The 22343-nt window shown below is 35.7% G+C and overlaps 1 protein-coding gene across 2 annotated transcripts in view; it reads left to right on the plus strand.

Moving 5' to 3' along the window:
• Positions 1-22343, plus strand: part of hook2 (hook microtubule-tethering protein 2) — a 66966-nt gene that overhangs the window by 6670 nt on the left and 37953 nt on the right. The window contains exons 3-4 of one of the 2 annotated variants that reach the window (XM_065278286.2): positions 5948-6051; positions 13074-13166. In XM_065278286.2, the coding sequence (XP_065134358.1) occupies positions 13143-13166 (24 nt within the window). In that variant the 5' untranslated portion in view covers positions 5948-6051; positions 13074-13142. The remainder of the gene's footprint in view (positions 1-5947; positions 6052-13073; positions 13167-22343) is intronic. The other variant, XM_065278287.2, reaches the window with a different exon arrangement.

The raw sequence follows: 22343 nt of genomic DNA on the forward strand, positions 1-22343 counted from the left end.
AATAACATTAGTACACAACTTGGGGTTAATATGGGGTTTTATCTCTAACAATACTTGCACAACCAACTATCACGCAAATAGCTTGTTAACAAGTCAATCACACGTTATTAAGTCAATGTTCATGTCTTAAAAAAACAACAGAGATAGATATATGGGACAAACTCATATGATATATACAAACTGGAGATGTATTTTTAGTTGTATTGTAGCATCATATTAAAAAAAAGAAAAGTAAACATGTTTACAACATGAGAAATTAGCCATTAGCCAACAGGCTAATATCCTAAACAGGGTAATATGCAGTGATGTAAACACGTTACTGTAATTCCACTACTTTTAGCGGTAATGAGCATGTAACAAAGTATCTTTTTAAATCAAGTAATGCAATTACAATTACTAAAATTTAAATGAGTGGGTTACTCGCGTTACTCTATTTTGTAAAAAATAACACTTGCAGAAAAGACATTTCTGATCTAATGTCGCAGCACCGTGGTGGCCAACAGTGCATATAGAATGAACATGAAAATCTAAATGGGATAACATGCCTTTTTTTTAAAATTGTGCGCATTCGCAAGTCATAATCCATCAGGTTTGTATATTATCTTTGCCAAGCAATCCCAGTATGACATCAACTTGCATTTGTAGTCCACAAAAGTAATAAATCTGATAAATGTTAATATATTCTTAGATGTTTACATCGGCCTTCAAGTAAGAGAATGATCCGCGAATGTTGTTTCCAGTCAAATATTCACAATGCGCTGGACAACTGTTAAAACTCTGTAGTATGTGTAAGTGCGCATTTAGTTTCGGTTTTGGTTTCACTCGCTCCGTATCCATAAAACAATCCACTCGCTCTGTGTCCTTCCGACAAAACAATCCACGTACTACGTTTTCTGATTAAATATCTTCCTTTAATCTTGTTTATCATTTAAATTAAACATAAAAATATGATATAAAAATATGATAACAATATGTGATCTTAAATATCACGGATGCGGTTAAGAAACTGTGCGACTCCACTGTATTCCAAAGAGTGCACTACCCGCCGCAAGTCCTAATTCTTAAAGAGACAGAACACAATTTTAACACATTATATATTTTCAATGTAAACAAACAGAAGTTTGGTCTAAATGATATACGTAAATAAACTAAGCTTGCATATTAGGATAATTTCTAACATAAATATTCAAAGGCTGAATCTAAGCAAAATAGGCTCCTACAGTATGCGATATATTAGAGTCTTACGTGTAAAAAAGCCCATCCATATAAGAAACTTAACTAAAATAATGCGGTACTTAACCAATCTAACAAAAGAGTGAAACCCACTGTGGCCTACAGCCTATCATTTTATCATTTTAATGGTTAGTACTGTTCATTTTTACATTTAAAAAGCAGACATAAAAGTAACTTAAAAGTTACTTTACCTAGTAACTAATTACTTTTGATATACAGTAACTGGTAGTAACTGTAAGTAATTACTCATTTTCAGTAACTTGCCCAACACTGGTCATTTGTCAAATGAGGTCATATGTCCCTTCTAATTTTAACAATCCACGTTTTCTAAGGTTTATGTGGAAATTTGTAAAATGTTTAAAATTCAGTTTGAGCCAAAGAACCAGAGATTAAAGGTTTTAATGGCTGAATGACCAGCATTCTGATATAAAACAATAGGTTTAAAGCAGTAACATCATCACTCCTGACTCCCCTCTTGCTCAAACTTCCAACAATATTACTGCACCCAAGGTCAAAGTGCTGCAAACTAAGTGCTCTTCCGCCATACAATATAGTTCTCATTTTTTATCCGCTTAAAACATCCCACGTTTTATTTTGTGCCACCATACTCACTCGTGTAACTACTCATGTAACAGTCTTTAAATAGGGAAAACATGGAAGTGTTTGATGGCTTCTAAATTTATCCCTGTTTGGATCCGAATGGGGTTAGGCTAAATGCTAACACATTCATGAGGCGCTGTACAAAGATTAAGTGCACGCATTGACAAAAGATAGGTATGTATTAATTTGTCTAAGTTGAGGTAAGAACATAGTAAAATATTGAAAAATGGTGGTGTCTTCCTTTAACCTGTTTAACTGGAATAAAGCGTTACAATAACCATCGGTGGTTAAGCATTGGGATGTGCTATACATAACCACAGCATACAGATTTTTTCCTTAATCTTTATCTGGCTCTGAATTCAGACATATTCTTATGTGCTAAATTTAACCCATATTGTTGTTAATTATAGATCTGAGTCTTCTCCTCTTGACCCCTCTTCTGTCAGGGGTCACAAACTCGTGTGGAGCTTGACGTCATGGTTGATATTTAAAGTGAAACAAAGCTGATAAAGCACTGAAAAGAGAGACGATGAGGAGAGTTTCAGTAATGAACTGACATACACAACACATACATCTTCACATATAAAGACACCAGACAAAAGCAAAAAAAGGACGCTTTAAAAGTAACACAAAGAACTGTGTGTATAGATTTCATGTAAACACTAATCTGATAAAGCAGAATGAATCATCAAGACTCAAGAACTATGTGGTTCTTGAAAAGAAGATGGTAGTTGGCTGAACTTATACATTTTCTAAAGAGCTGTTATTGGTAAATCATGGAGTGATGGCATTTCTTCAGCATGTTCAGACACATTAACACCACCACCTCTGCCTACAGCTATAGACCAACACACACCCACACACACGTTCCTGTTCAATAACGCTTCACTTCTGTCTGTTCTGGGGATGGAGTTCAACCTTTAATCTCTGGTTCTTTAGCTCAAACTGAATTCAAATTGAACAATTGTAAAGTAATTTCCAAGCATTTCCTCTGGCTAGATCTATTTCCAATCTTTATCTGGTGTTTTGGTCACGTGTACCAAGATTATTTTAGGATTCACTAATTCTGATAATGTATACTGTTCTGAACAGACAAAATGTGAGTCGATTAATAGTCAGTGAACTGCTGCTGATTTCTAACCAAAGCTGCATTTGAAACCGCCTGCTTTCGTTCTATATAGTAGGCAAAAAGCAGTAGGCACGGCGAGAAGTATGTCCGAATTCATAGTTTTCGAAAAACAGTAGGTGAAAAGTATGCAGATGGTCTACTTCCGGCATAATCTCGAAGTGCTCATTCGATGGACACTTTACTATCCAACGAAGAAGACAGAGGGGCGTTGTTTAATTCAAAAGTGCCCGAAAGCGGTAACGTGGATCACTTCAAACGTCATTCGAGTTAACAATTATTTTGTTGTTATGACGACGTATGTCACGTGATGTATCGACATAATGGAAGTCAAGTTTTTTAACAAAAATATAAAATTTAAGTGAATTTGTGCTTAAAAAAGCAAAAAAAAATCTGCCAGTGGAATAAGAAAAATGTTCTTAAATTAAGTGTAAAAGTAAACTTGTTTCAAGAAAATTTTTCTTATTCCATTGGCAGATTTTTTTGCATGTTTTAAGCACTAATTTACTTAAAGTTTATATTTTTTGTCTAAAAACTAGACTTGTTTTCCTAGGTGATTTTGCTCATCAAGAAAATACATCTTAATTTTTTTTGGGCCAAAAATATCAAATTTAAGTGATTTTGTTCATAAAACAAGCAAAACAATCTGCCAATGGGGTAAGAAAAAAAAATCTTGAAATTTTTTCTTAAACACTAAATTCAAGAAAAAATCAAGAAAAATTTGCTTACCCCATTGGCAAAATTCTTTGCTTTTTTATGCACAAAATCACTTAAATTTGATATTTTTGGTCTAAAAACTATACTTATTTTTTGTGTCGTTTTGCTCATTAATAAAAAGCATCTTAATTTAAGAATTTTTAGATATTTTTACTGAAAACAAGACAAAAATACTGAGACATTTTTTTCTTGAAAATAATTTTTTTGCAGTGTATCATTTAGTTTTGGATGTTTAAAATTTACCATGCAGTTTTAAAACGTCAATATAACTGTGGGTTCACACCAGGCACGTTTGAGGCGTCAAACTTGCGTGTACCGCGCCTAGTTTGCCGCTTGAACAGTTTGAGTTTACTCGCTTCATTTGCGTGTGAAAGCAGCTTATGAAATTCTAGTCATTGAGACATTTATGTGAAAATTCGCGTCATGTGAGGGGCTTCTGCGACTCCGCTTACTTTCTGTAATGACGTCACTACTAGAGAAAGCTCCTGATTGGTTAAAATTTTTGCTGCTGCAACGCTCAGTTTGTGCCGTGAGACCTCCAGACACGCGTCAACGCATCTTCACATTGACTTAACATTGAAATCACTTGCGCTTGACGCCTCTACTGCGGCCGGTGGGAACGCAGCATAACATCGATTAATGGTTAAAAATAATCGCAATTACAATATCAAGGCGAACAATCATCTATTATATTTTTTTGTCATAATCTTGCAGCTCTACTTTTTTTTTTTTTTCAATTCAATTTTATTTATATAGCGCTTTTCACAATTGTTAATTGTTTCAAAGCAGCTTTACATGAGTAGATGTAGGGAAAACACAGAATAATCAATAGATAATATAAGAAGTAGAATAAACCGTACAAGCGAGCGTAATAATAATGTAACGTATACAGTAAAGTGCTAAGTTAAGCCAAAGTTGGCTGACTCTCCCGGGGACAAAAAAACCCCTAGGAGAAAACCCAGTGGGAAAAACTCCTAGAAGGACAAAAACCCTTGGGAGAGATTAATATATATTTATATAAACACGGTAGGGACAGGAAGCGGGTAAGCGGATTAAACTGGTTCAGCCGGTGGTCGTTGGTCGCATATCGGCTGGGCATCACGTTGAGGACAGCCAGTAGATCAGTGGTGTGTGGGGCAGTTCACATGTAATGCAAGTGTCATACAGTATTGTGGTTTAAAAATCCACTCGGTTCCAGACAGGCTACCTATTGCGGCATACCTATATTACCCAGATGAGTTATGTGAATGCTTTGTTCTAGACAAACTAACTATTGCGGGATATGCACATTTACTGGACATTTTATGTGAATGCTTTGTTAAAGAAGAATGTCTTAAGTTTAGCTTTAAATTGATCAACTGTGTCTGATACTCAAACATTATTTGATAAATCATTCCAGAGCTTAGGGGCTAAGTAGAAGGATCTACCACCTTTAGACACTTTTGATATTCTAGGGATAATTCAAAATCTAGGATTTTGAGGTTGTAGCGAGTTGAGCTTTAATTACTTCTTCTTTGTGACTTTAAGACAGAGGTTTAATGCCTGCATTATAATCAATAGATAATAATGGTAATGTTCAACAATTATGCGAAACACTCATTACATAGGAACTCTCAGTTCTGCCCTACAAACACTGTCTGTACATTTGTGTCTCTATCTGACCTCCAAAGCTGTTTATAGAAAAACAAACTTCCATCATAATTTACTTTTTAATTTATCACACGCAAAAGGAGAAATTTAGCATTCTCATGAGAATATTTTATTGTGTCATTGGTGATGGGAATATGCACAAGCTATTAAATCTCCACGGGCTGTCGTCCAGTTCCCAGCGCTGACCTAAGACCTGCCGTTTGCCAAAGGTGGTGCCACCAGACCACGCCCTTAATCCACAGAGTTACAGAGACGCCCAGTGATGCCGCCAGGTTGTAATGGACACCCACAATGCTCTCAGTCTTTCTGGTGCCTTATTGTCTTCAGAATATAAAGTGGATTTTCTGGTTAAATAAGAAACTGGATGAATTCATAATGTGGCTTCACGAGAGGACTTCATATCATGATATCATGAATTTACTCCAATATACAAGTTAGGGTTCATAAAATTGGCTGACATACAACATTCTTGACAAAACCTATAAAATGATGTTAAGTGTTTATATCTAAATTGGAAAATGTTTGGTGTGCAGGTTTCCTCAGTGGTGACTAATCTGAAATGTGAAAATTAATTTGTGTCGGTGGTACAGACGCTCCCTCTCTCTTGTCTTTGGGTTGAAGGTGTGACCGTTGGTTAACATTTGCCATGAAGGACCTGCAGGACAGAAAAGTTTCAGTAACGCCCTGCGAGACGACACACCAGCCAGAGAGATCTGTTATTTCAGGTTTGAACAGTTCAAGTTCCTCACCAACTTATCTCATTTTCATAAGCATGTCAGTGGGCTATTTGACCTAAGACGCATCATCTTTCGTAGATGTCCCATGTGTAGTCAAATCTGCACAGCAGCACTGTAAAAAAAATGCAGTATGAGGTTACTTAGTTTTCACATTAAAAAATTACTTTCTTACTTAGTATTTTTATCTTGTTTTCAGTACTAGAAATATCAAAAAATTCAAAAGAAAATAAGTTTAGTTTATAGACAAAAAATAAACAATTTAAGTAAATTTAAACTTAAAACAAGCAAAAATATCTTCCAATGGGGTGAGAAAAAAAATCTAAAAATAAGTTTTCTTTTTTCTTAAACACTTAATTTAAGCAAAATTTTCTTACCCCATTGGCAGATTATTTGTTTGTTTTTTAGCACAAATTTACGGAGGCCCTAAGGGGACATGGAGCAAAAATTAAATAAAGTTTAGTTTCGCATGCACACGTTAAACTTTTGCGTGTGCGCGTGAAATTTTTGTTTTTACGTGCGCACGCGATAGTTTCATGTGCCTACACTTAAAAAAAATTCTGCACATGAAGGTTTCGTGTGAGCACATGAAAATTTCGCTTGAGCACATGAAACCAAACTTTTCATTTTTTTACTCCAATGTCACTTTAGGGGCTCGGTACAAATTCACTTAAATTCTATATTTTTTTCTAAAATCTAGACTTATTTTCCTAGGTCATTTTGCTCATCGAGAAATTACATCTTAATTTAAGAATTTTTAGATATTTCTACTGAAAACAAGACAAAAATACTAAGTAAGCCATTTTTTGCAGTGTTGCAAGTCTTAAGTGGTGCAAATTTTAAGTTTTGACTTGAAAAGTTATACAAACAAGTTGAAATGGTTAAACTTAATTAGTTAAGTTAAAGTAACATAAAATATATGTTGATTTGATAAAAATGCTGCATTTTTTAAGCGATCGGTCAGTGGGGCTTTATTTAAAAATAATTTTTCAGTGTTACACCAAAATAGAAAATTTGTTGTAAGAAGTAAATAACTTTTCATCAAAAGTAAGGAAACTTAGTAAGAAGAGTTATTATTTTGTGTTTAGGTTACTGAATAACATTAACCCTCAACATGTTGCAAACAAAGATTATTTTGTTGACTGGACTTAGAAAGATCCCAGCATATATTTAGAGTTGTGTTTTAATGAATGATGATAATTGACGTTTGTGTATTTAGTGTTGCGGTCTACTGATGTAGTATTGCTTCTAGTTCATTTAACACAAACGGTTCAACCGTCATTTGATCAATGTTTGACATGTATATAATAAAACAACATAACAAAACTCAAATATTAGTTTTTTTATTAAATTAATTGTGTGGACTTTATGGCATTTGTAAACGTAACTGAGAAGGGAATGAGACGCTGCGTCTTTCTTGCCATACTTCCTGCATTTCTCTCTCTGTCTCTCTCTCACTGTTAAATTTGTTCTCAGTTGATATTTGGTTTTTGTTTTAGTTTCCTGACGTGTAGGGGTTCGGCAGGACGCTGTGGTCACGCAGTGGAAGTGAGATTGGTTGACTTGTAGCCTACAGTCTCTCTCTCTCTTTCTCTCTCTGGTAGACGTGCACTTGGATTCTGATGCGTTTCTCAATGAACCCGACTGCGTGTGTGTGTGTGTATGTCAGACGATTGAGTTGATAGACACGATGTCCGTTGGTTTTTGATGTGGTAAAGATTCACATTTCCATCAGATGGTCTCACTCACTCTTGTACGCATGATTGACTTCAGTATGACATCACGTCAGAAAACGTCATATCTTTATCTATCATGGCATTTGAAAGTTAATCTGGTGGTAAAATACATTGATCATTGTAACTGACCTGTGCTGTGTGTGTGTGTGTGTGTGTGTGCGTGTGTGCGTGTGTGCGTGCGTGTGTGTGTGTGTGTGTGTGTGTGTGTGTGTGTGTTAGTTTGTTCTGTGTAAAGGAAACATTAGTTTCACTAATAAAACCACAACATAGTCAACGTTTAACAGACGTTAACGGATTTCTACGTTTTCACACATTTGCCAGTGTAATGTAGTGAGTTGACTATGAAACTTTTGCTGTATTTATTAAGAAAATTATTTTTTCTCCCTTCTTCTTTTACTGTTTTTCTTGGTGTATTAATAAAACATTGCAGACTGTAAAATCTCCAATGGAGTTTATTTACTCGCCAGTTTGTACCTGATTGTAGTGCTTTTAATGTGTTTTGTTTTTGATGCTTTAACTTACACTTCACATTTTTAAATGTGCTACTTAAATTCACTTTAATCTTACACACGTCTTTGTTCTACATGTGTTGTGTGTGTCAGAAGTGTAACACGTGTGTCTGTGTAACAAGTCCAGTCTCAGGTCTCTGCTGGCATCTCTTTCCTCTGTAAAGATCTGTGTGCGTGTGTAATAACACTTATTCAAACTGTGTGTGTGTTTGTTTTCATTTTAATAGTCCACCTGGACTCAGTAGGTCACTCACTCCAGCATCTACACACAGACACGCACACACACACACACACTAATGATTTCCTGTTTTATACTGATGAGAGGTTTGTGTGTTTGTTGTTTACACTATATGTTATACTCAATAATGCGCTATTAACCTTAGTTGAAGTGTCAGGAGTTTTTCAAGCTGAAGAATAAAACCATGAATGTGTGCAATAATAGTAAAACTTGCTTAGTATAATTTTGTTAACCCTTATGTGTTGTTGGGAACGTTTTCATTCACTATGTTTTTTGTTTTTGGCCACAACTTTCTCTCTGTTGATTTTTGGTGAGAAATCTTATATTGACACATATTTTGGGAAAATGCTTTGAAATGTAAAAAACAACTCAACAATACACCGTGGGCCAAATGTACTACCCTTTCGAGTTGTTCGTGAATGAAAACATCCACTAAGTTAAACTGCTGTAAAAATTTATCAGATTCATTTTTTTTTTCAAATATTGATGGTGATCAAAAGTAAAAATGACAAATTGTACCTCTTTGCAATGGAAAAACCACCAACAATTAAAAATGCATGATTATGGTGTCATGCACCTGCAATCAAAAAATGTCATTATAATGGAAGTCAATGGGTCAAAAACAGCCACAAACAGTAAATGAGGGAGGAAAAAAAATAAAAACTGATGCTACATAAAAACTAACAATGCATCAAAGCCAATGTTTTTAATAACCTTTGACATGCCCAAGACTGTGAAAAAGCTAAAAAAAGTCAAGTCCAAAATCACTTTTTATATTGAAGATCAATCATTTGGTGTGTTTTTCCCCAAATCAGTGACATCACTTATGAACTTGTCAATAAAAGGCGGGGTGCATGATTTTTGAAAACACTTTGGAAAAGAGAGTCGGGCCGAGTACCAAAACACACTTGTAGCCAATCAGCAGTAAGGGGTGTGTCTACTAACCAACATTGTTGCCTGGGCGTGCTTCACAATTCTTTTTGTGCACCCTTATTTCCTTCCTTGCTTCCTTTTCTTGCGTCTTAGCTCCAACCTCCTAGGATGCAAGCTGGGACGGAGGAGACGAAGTATTAAGTGAAATGATATCCTCTTCCCTTACTCGCCTTATAAAGTTTATTCTCTGTTATCAAATTATCAAGTGCATTAAAACCCCCAAATATTTCATAAAATAAAGTTAAATACATACTTGAGTTAGAGTTCATATCCTTACTACATTAAAATAAAGACATTATTAAAAGTGCTGTAAAATTAATATGTGTCTACACCACTGATCATTTATATAGATCTGGGGTTATAAATATTAAATATACAGTCTGAAATGAGTCTACATTTACATAAATTTAATGATTAATAGCATGATTTATGTGTGTTTAATGACGTGACGATGTGAAGGGAGAGGAGATTTGAAGCACTCTGGTTTGTTTATGTGTGGGGTGGGTCTATCAAAAGAAGGTTCAGATTTAGGTGATTTCAAATGTCAACTTTCAGAGATCATGCACTCGCCTTTAAAGGGGTCATAGCGTGAAAATCAGACTTTTTCCATGTTTAAGTGCTATAATTGGGTCCCCAGTGCTTCTATCAACCTAGAAAATGTAATCAAGATTAACCCAGTAACTTTGTTTGGGTAAGCCATTTTCTGCAAGCGTGTGAAAAATTAGGTCGTTCAGATTTTGCCTGTTTTGTGAGGTAGGTAGTAAGGCGAATTACAATAATACCGCCCCCTTTATCTGCAATATCCAACCACAGCACTACCATAGTGAAGAGAGAAAGGAAAAAGTACTTGACAGCACAATTAAGTTTCAATTACAACAAACCACCATCATTGGATTCAGTGTTTGCACTTCATCCGCTCATTTGCATTTTAAACGACACACCCAAAAACGGCTCACTCTTGCTCAGGCCTACAAATTATCAATTTTTACATGCTATAATAAATTAGCTGTGGAGTATTTTGAGCTAAAACTTCACATACACACTCTGGGGACAGCAAAGATTTATTTTACATCTTAAAAATATGTCATAATATGACCCCTTTAAAGAGTTAAAATCAGGGAATTTTGTAAACATTTGGTAGTTTGATCAGTATTAAGGTTGATTAACAGATTTATGAAAAAAAGTTTAAAAAAAGTATCCGATACATTTTTAAAGCCGTTTAATTTAGTGGATGTTTTCATCCTGAAAAACAGAAAAGGGTAGTAAATTTGAACAACGCACAAGGGTTAAGTTGTAAATGAGGTTGTGAATATAGAGTAGTCAAAGTATAGTCTACTGTTTATTGTGTCTAACCTGTAATTATGAAAGTACAGCACAACCTCTCCTACATTATTATAATATTCTGTATAAATAGCTGTAATAAAGAAACAATTATTTTGCAATAGTACAGTGTAAAAAAAAATCCGCCTTAAATTTTTTAGTTTAATCAACTGTTTGATTTACAAGTCATTTCAAGAGATGAGTCGCTTCAACTAATAAAATTAAGTTGACTTATTTCAACTATATTTTATAAGTTATAACAACTCATCTCTAGTCAAGATAAATAATAGTAAGTTGAAATGACTTTTTTGAAGAAAAAAAAACAGTTCTAGTAGAGAAAGATAAAGAGAACGCACAATGCAACAGTGAATCTGACTCATCTTTAAAATATGTCTTTACATACATATACATAGTTATGCTTCACCAGTTTCAACAGTTTTTATGACACAATCCTACAAATATTTCCATCCATCCTGACCAAAAAATATTTTTTTTACCTTGAAGTGGGAGGGGGAATACAGAGAGGCAAATAGACTGGTTATATGACAGATTAACTTCTGTTCATAGACTGAGAAATTTGCAATTTGTTATAAGCTGATTAATTGACTTCGGTCCTTTGAATTATTTAAAATTATACCACGGGGGCTGTTGAATGCTTTATTCTGATTGGAGGGTTCCCACGGTTCCTTGAAATCCTTGAAAATTGTGAATCTGGGGAAAAAATCAAGGCCCTGAAAAGCTTTTAAAAATAAACAAATAAATATAGGTAATTTAAAGGACTTGGAGGAATTGAAGGAAAAAATCCATATTATTCCCTGTGTAATAGGATGAATTCGAGACTTATTTAGCATACATGCTAAAATCTTAATTTTAAAGGGGCTATGTCACAAGACTTTTTTAAGATGTCAAATAAATCTTTGGTGTCCCCAGAGCACATATGTGAAGTTTTAGCTCAAAATACCATATAAATAATTTATTAGAACATGTTTAAATTGCCACTTTGTAGGTGTGTGCAAAAATGTACCGTTTTGGGTGTGTCCTTTAAAATGCAAATGAGCTGATGAAATTCAAACACTGATCACAATGATGATGGTTTGTTGCAATTAAAACTCAATTGTGCTTTTCTCTGCACTAAATGGCAGTGCTGTGATTGGATAGTGCAGATTAAGGGGTGGTATTATTATAATAAGAGCTCCTTATGACATCATAAGGAGAGCCAAATTTCAATTATCTATTTTTTCATGTGCTTGTAGAGAATGGTTTACCAAAACTAAGTTACTGGGTTGATCTTTTTTTACATTTTCTAGGTTGATAGAAGCACTAAGGACCCAATTATAGAACTTAAACATGGAAAAAGTCAGATTTTCATGCCATGGCCCCTTTAAATGCTTATATCTTCTGTATGGGAATTTTGATCCATACAAAATGCTTTTTTGCATAGTGTCCCCACATAAGGCCTTGAATCTGAGGGTATTGGACCTGGAAAGTCCTTTAAAGGTCCTTGAATTTGAAGTTAACCAAGATGTGGGAACCCTGTGATTGGTTGAGAAATGTTCCATGGCTATTTATTTATTTATCAATAACCGCACACCTGACCTGTCAAATCTCTTAAAAATAGGCACCAGTGGTATAAGAGGAATAATTGAATCTGGTCCTTTGAATTATTTGAAAATAGTTATAAGAGAGAGAGAGAGAGAGGGAGGGAAATGGATTGCATTTAAACATGGGACTGAATGAGAAGATAATGTGTACTGAAAACCGTCACTTTTCCTTGGCACACACAAAAACACTTTTGCCATTTGATGTGGTTTCTGAAGAATCAACTTAAATTCTTGTTTATTTAAAGATCCATCTCACACACACACAGTCTCTCTTTCATCTTTCATTGTGTTCCAGTGGAATGTGATCTGATGTGAGTAAGTGTCTGTTTCACAGGAATGAGCATTTGATGTCACCGCTGCTTTTATTCTGCTGAGAAAATCTATAGGCCTGCTGTCACTGCCCTCCAGCACACACAGTACACACACAGGACAACCATAAACCATGTTAATTGCATTATAAACATGTCATTATACACTATTACACATCATGTCCCTGTAAACCACATATACCAACTCACACACACACACACACACACAAAAATAACACTTTTGATCCGATCTGTAAATGTATCAGCACAGACAGAGATTTCTTTATATCATCTTTGCCTCAGACAAATATACATTGTGGGAGAAATTAAAAGATATCTAATTTCTGCCCTGTCTGTTTCTCTCACAGCAACACAAGCTCCTGGAAAGTCCGAGCAGACGGACAAACAGGAAGCAGCTGTTGTCATGGAAACAGGCTATGGCGCGTGGGAGAGATTGTGAGGTAAGAAAGACGAACAAATGAAGGAAAAAATAGATTGAGGGAATAAAGCCGAGCTGGAGAGATCTAATTAAATTCTGACAGCCAGAGGAAAAGGCCGAGTGTGTGTTTGTCTGTGTATGCGTGTGTTTGTCTGTGTGTGCGTCTGTGTGCATGTGTGTGTGTGTACCTGCGTCCCTAGCTGGGAATAGACTGCGTGACGCAAAATGTGACAGCCGAATCCAAACCCTGGCAACTAAATTATAATCCGTCTCTAATTTTACACATTACACATTTACACGTCTTGTTGTATAATTAGTGTATAATATAGTTTGCTAAACAAATTTTTAACAGGAATGAAAACAAATAAAGCTCAGTTCTGTCACATTTTGTTTAATATATTCACACATATTTTACAATTATACATATCCCTACTGAAAAATCCAGCTAAGACTAGCATAAGCTGGTTTTGCTGGTGTAGTAAGCTGGTCTAGCTGTGTTTTGGTTACTTCTTAGGCTTTGCCAGGCTGGGAGGACCATCTTAAACCAGATACTGCCACCTTAAACCAGTTTTACCAGTTTATGCTGGGCCTAGCTTGATTTTTCAGTAAAGACGGCAACTTTAATCCAAGCTCACTTACAAATGAGAAAAAAGTTTTGTGCAATTTATCACACATGAGCAACAATATAAAGCAGTAATCTGACATGACTTATAAATGTTCATATAGATGACACATCACAGCATTCATGTTAATGAAAACTGATGATTTGACCTCTACATAGAGAAGTTCATCGAAATCACAATACAAACAATTACTGAAAACAAGAATGAAGCAATCCTTTCACAAATATCATGGAAATATTTCAGCAGATTTATAAATAGAAACAGAATTAGGAACTATAACCGACAAACACACAAAGACACACCCACAAAATAACACAACACAGAAACTAAGCTCACGTACACAATAAAACACCAAACACTCATAAAGACCTACACAACGCAAGCATATAATATAACACATATCACACAAAGACCTACACAACGCAAGCACATAAAATAACACATATACACAAACCGCAAGATACAAGACACATACACACATTTCAGGTTTTGAGAAATTGGAGTCACATAGTTCAAATACGTCAATGAAGCTCAATGTTGCTCAATCTGCCGCCTAAACCACAGGAAATGACCTCATCACTTATCTGGGCCTCCCGATTGGCCAATTTTCATCAGGAGAATAGAACTTTAAAGATTCATATGGAGAGCAACATGGAAAAACATCACAAACTTTCCACACATGAGGTAGTTAAGGGAAGTATAAGATGTGTGTGTCTGTGTGCGTGTTTGTGTGTGTGTTCTCATGGTGAGTTACTCTGAGGGTTTGACAGCACAATAATTCCATTTCTGCCATACAAAAAAACCCGGAACGGTTATAAATTTAGAGCTCCTGACCCAGTTTAACATTATTAATAAGATCAGTTTGACCATCTATGGTATGGATGCTCCTCCCGGTCTGCTTCAGGAATGAACTGAACACTCACATCTTCCACAAATTGAAGAGATAAAAAAAATATGCAATGTTAATCTCTACTGCAATGCATTACTCCTATAATGTATGATAAATAACTGCAATCATTCTTCATTTATAAGTTACTTTGGATAAAACCCTCTGATGTATGAATAAATTAAAAACACATTACACGCTTGCTAGCACACAGAGGGCCCTATTTTAACGATCTAACTCTAAATGGGCGTGTCCGAATCCACTTTTGCTAATTTAACGACGGGATAAATGGTTTGTGCGCCGAGCACACGGTCAAAAAGGGTTGTTCCTTTTTTTGTAATGAGTAATGGGCAGTGTTGGGAAAAGTTACTTTTAATATTGTAATGCATTACTTTTAAGTTACTTCCCAAAAAAGTAACTAATTGCGTTACTTAGTTACTTTTCATGGAAAGTAATGCTTCTGTTACTTTTAAGTTACTTTTGCGTTACTTTTTCTTACTTGGCTGAAGCTTGATCTCGTTGAGACCTTGCAGGTTTTTTTATGACTGAAAAGTTTTGCATTCAGAAATTGGACATTTCCTTCACAAAAATATCAAGCTCTGGCCTGTCATCTCTGTTTAGGACTCAAAACTGTTCCCGCTCAGGCACGCACACATATAGTGCGTAATTCTGTGTGACTACGTTCAGTTTAATTCAGTACGTTGTGTTGTTTTTAAATCAAATGAGTTAAACCGAAAAGTAACTCGCATTACTTTTTTAAAAAAGTAACTCAAATATTAATGTGTACCTTTTTAATGTAATGGTTACTTTACTCGTTACTTCAGAAAAGTAATATTATTACGTAATGCAAGTTATTTGTAATGCGTTACCCCCAACACTGGTAATGGGTGTGTTTTGGGCGTAACGTGCAATAAACCAATGAGAGTCTTATCTCGCATCCCTGTTAAAAGTCAGTTGTGCTGGCGCTATGTCTAATCCCTATTTAGATGACGGACTTTGTAAACTGAAAAACTAAGCAGAGGAAGAAGATCCCTAGTTTAAGATTAATGTTAAATAATTGTGTTGTTTTTATTCGTATTAAATTTGTTATTTTTTGGACTAAAACTTTTAAAAGCCGTTTTCTTTTAGTTATGTTAGTAAAAATAGCAGGCTTTTAATTGCTGTAAATGTATTGATATCCAACATCATCAAAAAATTATTTACAAGTATGTAAAAAAAGGTTTGTACTCTAAAAATACTTTATTTTTAACAAACAGGAAAAAAGAATTTACAAAGGTTCGGAGAGCCGTTTCAGCACTCGGACAGCGCCATGAGTTTTTTTTTTAAAGCATTACTTTAAAAATGTTTCTCATCTCACCATATCCACAGGTACAGCATCATCATATACAATAAATCTGTGGGGTAGCACATTTAAAAAAAACATTTAAAATAGATGCAATGTTTGCATTTGTTTAAAGCAAAACATTTAATTACTTACCAGGTTACAGGAGGTGAAGCTGCACTTTACGCCATCTCATAATCGATCCTCATTTATGTCCAAGAGACTCAATAAAAATATATTACATTTTAATCCTTTAATTTTTTATATTATAAAAAGGGTTGTTGTGTTCTGCTGCGCATCCATGTGTGTGATAAGCAAACCCGCATCGTCGTCCGGTATTGCGAACGAGCTCATTAAATAACAATAACAACATTGCGCCACTTAAGACTTTAGACCAGGTTTTTGTTGGTCAATGGCGTAGTCTATTTTAGTTGCCTCAAAATAGCAACGTGCCAACAATGCGTCTGAACACACCTTGTTTTCAGACCAGAACGCCCATGGGCGCAAAATTGAGCGCAAATGCATTTGCTATTTAAACAACATGGCGCTAAACCTGAAAATGATCATTGCGCCGGGTTGAAACTAGCAAAAGACACTTGCGTCGCGCATTGTGCTGTATTGTGCTGGGTGTATAGAGCCCAGAGACACATTATGCATCATTACAATGTAAAAAATGTACTGTAGTTATGCAGTAACTTACTGTAGATTTAAATGTATGTTATTTACTAGCAACAGTTTGTTTAAAGTTAAATGAACATTAAACATGAACAAGTCTTTGTCTTTACAGCATAAAACTAAAATAACAGCCTCATGCAAAGCATTCTGGGAACCTAAATCTGAGGGAAAAAACAGAAAAATTTTGATGATTCTGGTTCCCAGAATGCTTTGCATGAGGCTATTTATTAAAACACAGACTTCCCAGGTAAAAAGTAGTATACATTAATGTATTAGAAATATGATTGAAGTACATGAAGTATTAAACAAGTATGCTTCTACTTCTTGTGCTTTATTTAAAGAGTATTTAATATGTACTTTTTAAAAGTATACTTTTAGTGTACGCACAAAATGTACTTAAACACAACTATAATGTGTGCTGCAAAGCCTTTTTAATTGTATTTCCAACTATAATGTGTGCCGATACAATGCAATTGTACTGTAAGCGTGCTTAATTTCTCATGAATCTTGATTTTGAGTAGTGTATTTTAGTGCAAAGTTTTAAGTTTTAAAAAAGTTGTTCCATTTTAGTATACTATTTACACTTGAAGTGTAGTCAAATAGATGTTAAGTTAAAGTAAATACAATTGAATACACTTAACCACTTGAATTTGATGAAGATAGTACAAAATGTAGAAAATATACTTAGTAGAGTTTTTTTTTTAAGTATATTTTTAATATAATTATTTTTCACCTGTTAATGTTTAATGTTCATTCAACTTTAAAGAAACCATAAATAACATCAATTTAAATCTACAGTGAGTTACTGGCAAACAGATGCCACTAAAACTGTCATTTCTACAGACATTTTCAACAATGAATCTTTGTTTCTCTGATTATATTATGGGTCCAAATGTTTCAAATAGTTTAACACTGACTGTCACAACAGCAGTGACCATCAATTCAAAAAATAACCTCACACAAATCAAGTGTGTGTGTGTGTGCTATTAGGACTAGGTGTTTTTTTTTAACACAGGGGTTTTCCTTCTCTTACTCACCGCTATGGCATATCTTTACAAAACCCACACACATTGTCTTACCGGACCACCATGATAGCAGGTCAGATCTCTAACAAAACACCGATAAAATCACTTAACACACATGCTGCACATTAGATTTTCTTAGATGTTTAATGCCCGCTACAGTGCACAATAGGTTACATGAGAGCCATTTCACTGAATCTGTGCCATTTCTGTCCCCAGGACATTATGGGGGTGGTTTCCCAGACAGGGATTAGCTTAAGCCAGGACTAGGCCTTAGTTTAATTGGGAAATATAACTAGTTTTAACAAACATGCCTCATTAAAAAGATTAGTGATGTGCATTTTGAGGCAAAACAAAGGGCACTGATGTATTTTAAGATATGCATTTATTTTAGTCTAGGACTAGCCTAATCTCTGTCCTGGAAACCATCCCTATATGTATAAATGCAAGAAAACTAATTCTAAAATAAATTTTATTATTAAACAAAGTGTCCTGCATATTTATCTAACACAATTAAACTATATAATTTAAAACATTAATAAAAACTAAATTTTTTATTAATCTCTGCTCTCTATCTCCATACTTTACCTTTAAATATAAATTATACAATTCTTCAGATATCTTTTTTTTGCATTTATGTGTGGATCCATATCCCATCTTTGCGTTAAATATTTTATTACCATTAAAAAATCTTAATATTTTAGATAAAATGCACATTTTAGTCATGTACCCGGGTCTTCTGAAGGCAATGTGAAGATCAAAAGTTACATTTCTCATTTTCTTTTCTGTATATTTTATGATATTGGTGCAATGACTGTGAATGTAGAAAAACTAGATTTTGCGAAGTGTCTTTATGCTTTTAGCAGATATTTCATGTATTTGCTTTCAGTCCTATTAACAAAATGCCTCCATCCTCCATTAAGAAACCATGTTTAAAAAAACTTATTTATAAAACATTTTCTAAAATTAAAATATGCATGTTATTAGATTTGGTGTTAAAAAAGATGAATAATGTAACTTTAATTTTTACGACTTTCAACATGCAAATGGCACCAATTTGGCCCTCGAAAAATGTACATTTACACATTTTTTGCATGCTTTTATCCAGGCGACTAACAGTGCATTACAAGGTATACATTTTTTTTCCATCATGTGTGTTCCCTGGGTTCAAACCCATGACCTTTTCTGATGCTAACACAATGCTTTACCACCGGGCTATGGCACATGTGTCATGGTGAACCGTTGTAAAACCAGGAATCTTAATGAGGTGCAGATTTACAGGGGCTCATCCTTTCATTTGAGAATGAGAGATTGAGGAAGAAGAGAAAGACTGTAAGTGTTTATCATTTTCCCGGGCTGTCATCTCAAACACGCTGTGAAATTCCTTTCCTGTTAGACATCTCCTGCATGCCTGAACCTCCTTCCTCAGTGAATAATGCTGTCAATCAAAGCTGAAGATAGATGAGATTTTCTTTCTCAATGCTCCTTTTCAAGTCGCACACTTTAACACAGCGGGCAAGAGCGTACGGGCGTTTTAACCCGCGTCTCCATCTGTCAAACACTCTGTTAACTGAGGCGTCTGTGTCTTTGTGACTCGACCGCAGCACATGTGATTCAGATCCATGAGTCATGTAAGAGCAATGGTTATGTGGTCAAAGCAGCGATCAGAGAGAGTTTTCCTTTATAAACACCCGCTGGGGCAGAGCGCGTGGGGCAGGTCTTCATATCCCAGCTCTGATATACTCTGATTTAATAGGATGGTTTGTTCATGTGCTGCTCAAATTTCAAGTTAAATTGAGAGATGAAGAAGCAGAAGTGTTTTATTGTGACTATAATGGTCACACAGTAGAGTACAGATTGAACTGAACTTTAATAGTTTTAATCTACTTATTAGGCATTTAAGTTTTTTCTTTGCGTTTATGAAAAATTTCACGTACACACAGCAAAACTATCTAAGGCTGGATTTACTCTGCTTATGTTGATGCTGTATTGTTCTTTCCTTTAATTCTGACTCAGAGCCGGCGCCAGATCATAACTAACAGGGGAGCACGTGGCTTCCAATGGGGGGGCACGCAATTAGCAACAATAACTTGCAAAAACAAGGCATTAAAACAACAAATGAGTGCAAGCACACACTCATACAACTGGTACAGACTGTCAGCTCATTTCCCGTATAAAGTGCAGAAGATCACAAACTATGCGCAAAAGTTAAACTATTTTGAACTTTGACCGCGGCGTGAGCGCAAGCTGCGATTGCACTTTGCTCGACGCAACAACAAACCGCCCTCGCTCGGCGCTAGCCATTGAAATGAATGGGTTTCATAGCGCAGTGCGCAACAACGGTCTATAGCCACGCTTCACATTTAAGCTTACGTAAATTTAAACAACGTTAACTTACCTTTAAAAAAGCTGATGCCGGCGTGTACAAACATTAAACTTCCTTAAAACAGTGTCCTGTAGATTTAATAATTCCACCTCGACCTCTAATCTCCAAGTTTGGGACAATCGGTGTTTTACACGATCCTTAAATTGCCGCGAAAAAAACAGGTTGCTGGTGTTATGAACTTTTAATAAATCCAGGGTTAGCACATAACATTTAGTTTAGATACTGCTGGAATAAGGCATCAGAAAAGACCGGACACAAAGAGAGTTGCAGTTAAATGAGTTTTTCTTTTATTTAAAGCCGAAGCCACTAATCTATTCAGTCTGTATAGTGTGAGCTATTTACAATGTATGAAAAGTTGGGGAATAAAGAATTAAAGACTATAAACCCCTGGGGGAAAAAGAAACAATGGGTAGCGCCAAATTAAAGAAAATAACAAAACAAAAATTGAGTAACTACTTTCCCAAACCCCTCTAAACTTACTACCCAAAGAAAAATGTGAAAAGAAAACCGAAATCTTCGGCGCATCCGACGCCTTAACTAGACTCCCTAAATAAAAATACAAACTTACAAAAGAAGCGCTCCCCTCTTACCTAGTGTGTCTAACAGATATAGTTCTCTACGGGTCATATGTACATCGCGCGATCTTCTTACCTGCTCCCTTCTCCCCCAACAGGTTGATAACATGCACTCAAGAACTGTTCGTATAAAGTCTATACATTTATACCAATACAAGTGTGAGTTCACACACTCACACAGAAAAATGAAAGACACACATCAAAGGGCAACTCAAACACAATCACACCCAGAACTGAACTGGCGATCACGCGCACCGGAAAGCCTTTTAACCAGCAGGGCGGCACTCGATTGGCTGTCGACACACACACTTGATTGAGATGGACAGCCGCCTCATCCAATCAGCAAACACCTGGTAGAAAGATAGGCCAGAGAGAGAGAGAGCGTAGAAAAAAAACAGCATGCAGAATGCAAAAGAACACAACCCGTAACAGCTGGTATCAAGTCACAAATATGCTAAAGACGTAAAGACGCATGAGACGCCGCAATACAATACGGCCCGCGAATGCCCCCCCTTGACGCCGACCTGTTCTGACTTGAGTTAATTCTGACACTTAGCAAATCAATTTAAGGTAGACATACTTTAAAGCTTAAACCAAAGAGGAAGTAAAATGTCGCGATACGCAATGGACACAGACAATGATTATACAAAATTTTAGAGATTTATTTCTGTAACAAGACCTAAGATTTCAACATTACTAAACTCAACTGAGCTGTTGTCCTCCAATGTGCAGCTTACGGTGGGTTCACACCAGACGCGAGTTCAACGATTTGCGTGAGTAGATTACGTACAAAGTCAAAGCAAAGACGCGATCAGACGTAATGGGGCGATGCGAATGATATGGGCGACACGTTTGCCGCGAAAACACCGCTATTCGCCTCAAACAAGTCTTCGACCAGGTTGAAAATATTCAACTCGAGCTAAAAATTTGCATGACACGAAGTTAAATCCCGCGAGTAATCTAGAGTGAGTAATGCAATGCCCCGCATTTGGTGTGTACATAGCATAAGAAGAGTCATGTGATCGTGGATGGTGTCCACCTGAGTTGACATCATTTGCCAGTGTCGCATTTTCAATGAAGCACGACACGTCCTGAGCTGGAAATATCCGATATGTCCGCTTACATTGCGGACGGGAATACATGTATCTGATTTATTTCAACATATGAATTAGCCTGAAACCGATCTGAGAATATCTGAAACTATGCGTCTTTTTCCTGCTTACATGTTCGTGGGTCGTATCCGATCTGTGCCACATATGGGGAAAAAAAATGTGATGAGTCACTTCAGACATGCGATGTAAATGTGTCCTAAGAGATTGTTGTTTACACAGATCCATAAACACAACTAAATTATACACGTTCCAGGCCAATTGGTGGCAAAGTTACCTTGTAAAGAAACACTACACACCTGTGCACATGCGCATTTGTTTACAAATAGATAAATAAAGATAATCAAGATGGCGAAAACGTTGAGCAGTTTTTATTAGACAGATGATGAGGACAATTACAAGTGGACTATAAACGGCAACATTTGGGAAATATTTTCAGAGAATCATCCTGTAAGCCGCCATTGTTGTTTTGGTTGTACTTGCGCATGCCTATAGATGGTTTCATTGGACGTACGCGTGTTGTTGCTGTTACACGCCTGAACCCTCGTGAACTTCCAGTCTGTATTTATTTATCAGTCTGGCTAGTAACAAAAATAATCTCA

Source organism: Paramisgurnus dabryanus, chromosome 3 (assembly GCF_030506205.2).
Source record: "Paramisgurnus dabryanus chromosome 3, PD_genome_1.1, whole genome shotgun sequence".
Lineage (NCBI taxonomy): Eukaryota > Metazoa > Chordata > Actinopteri > Cypriniformes > Cobitidae > Paramisgurnus > Paramisgurnus dabryanus.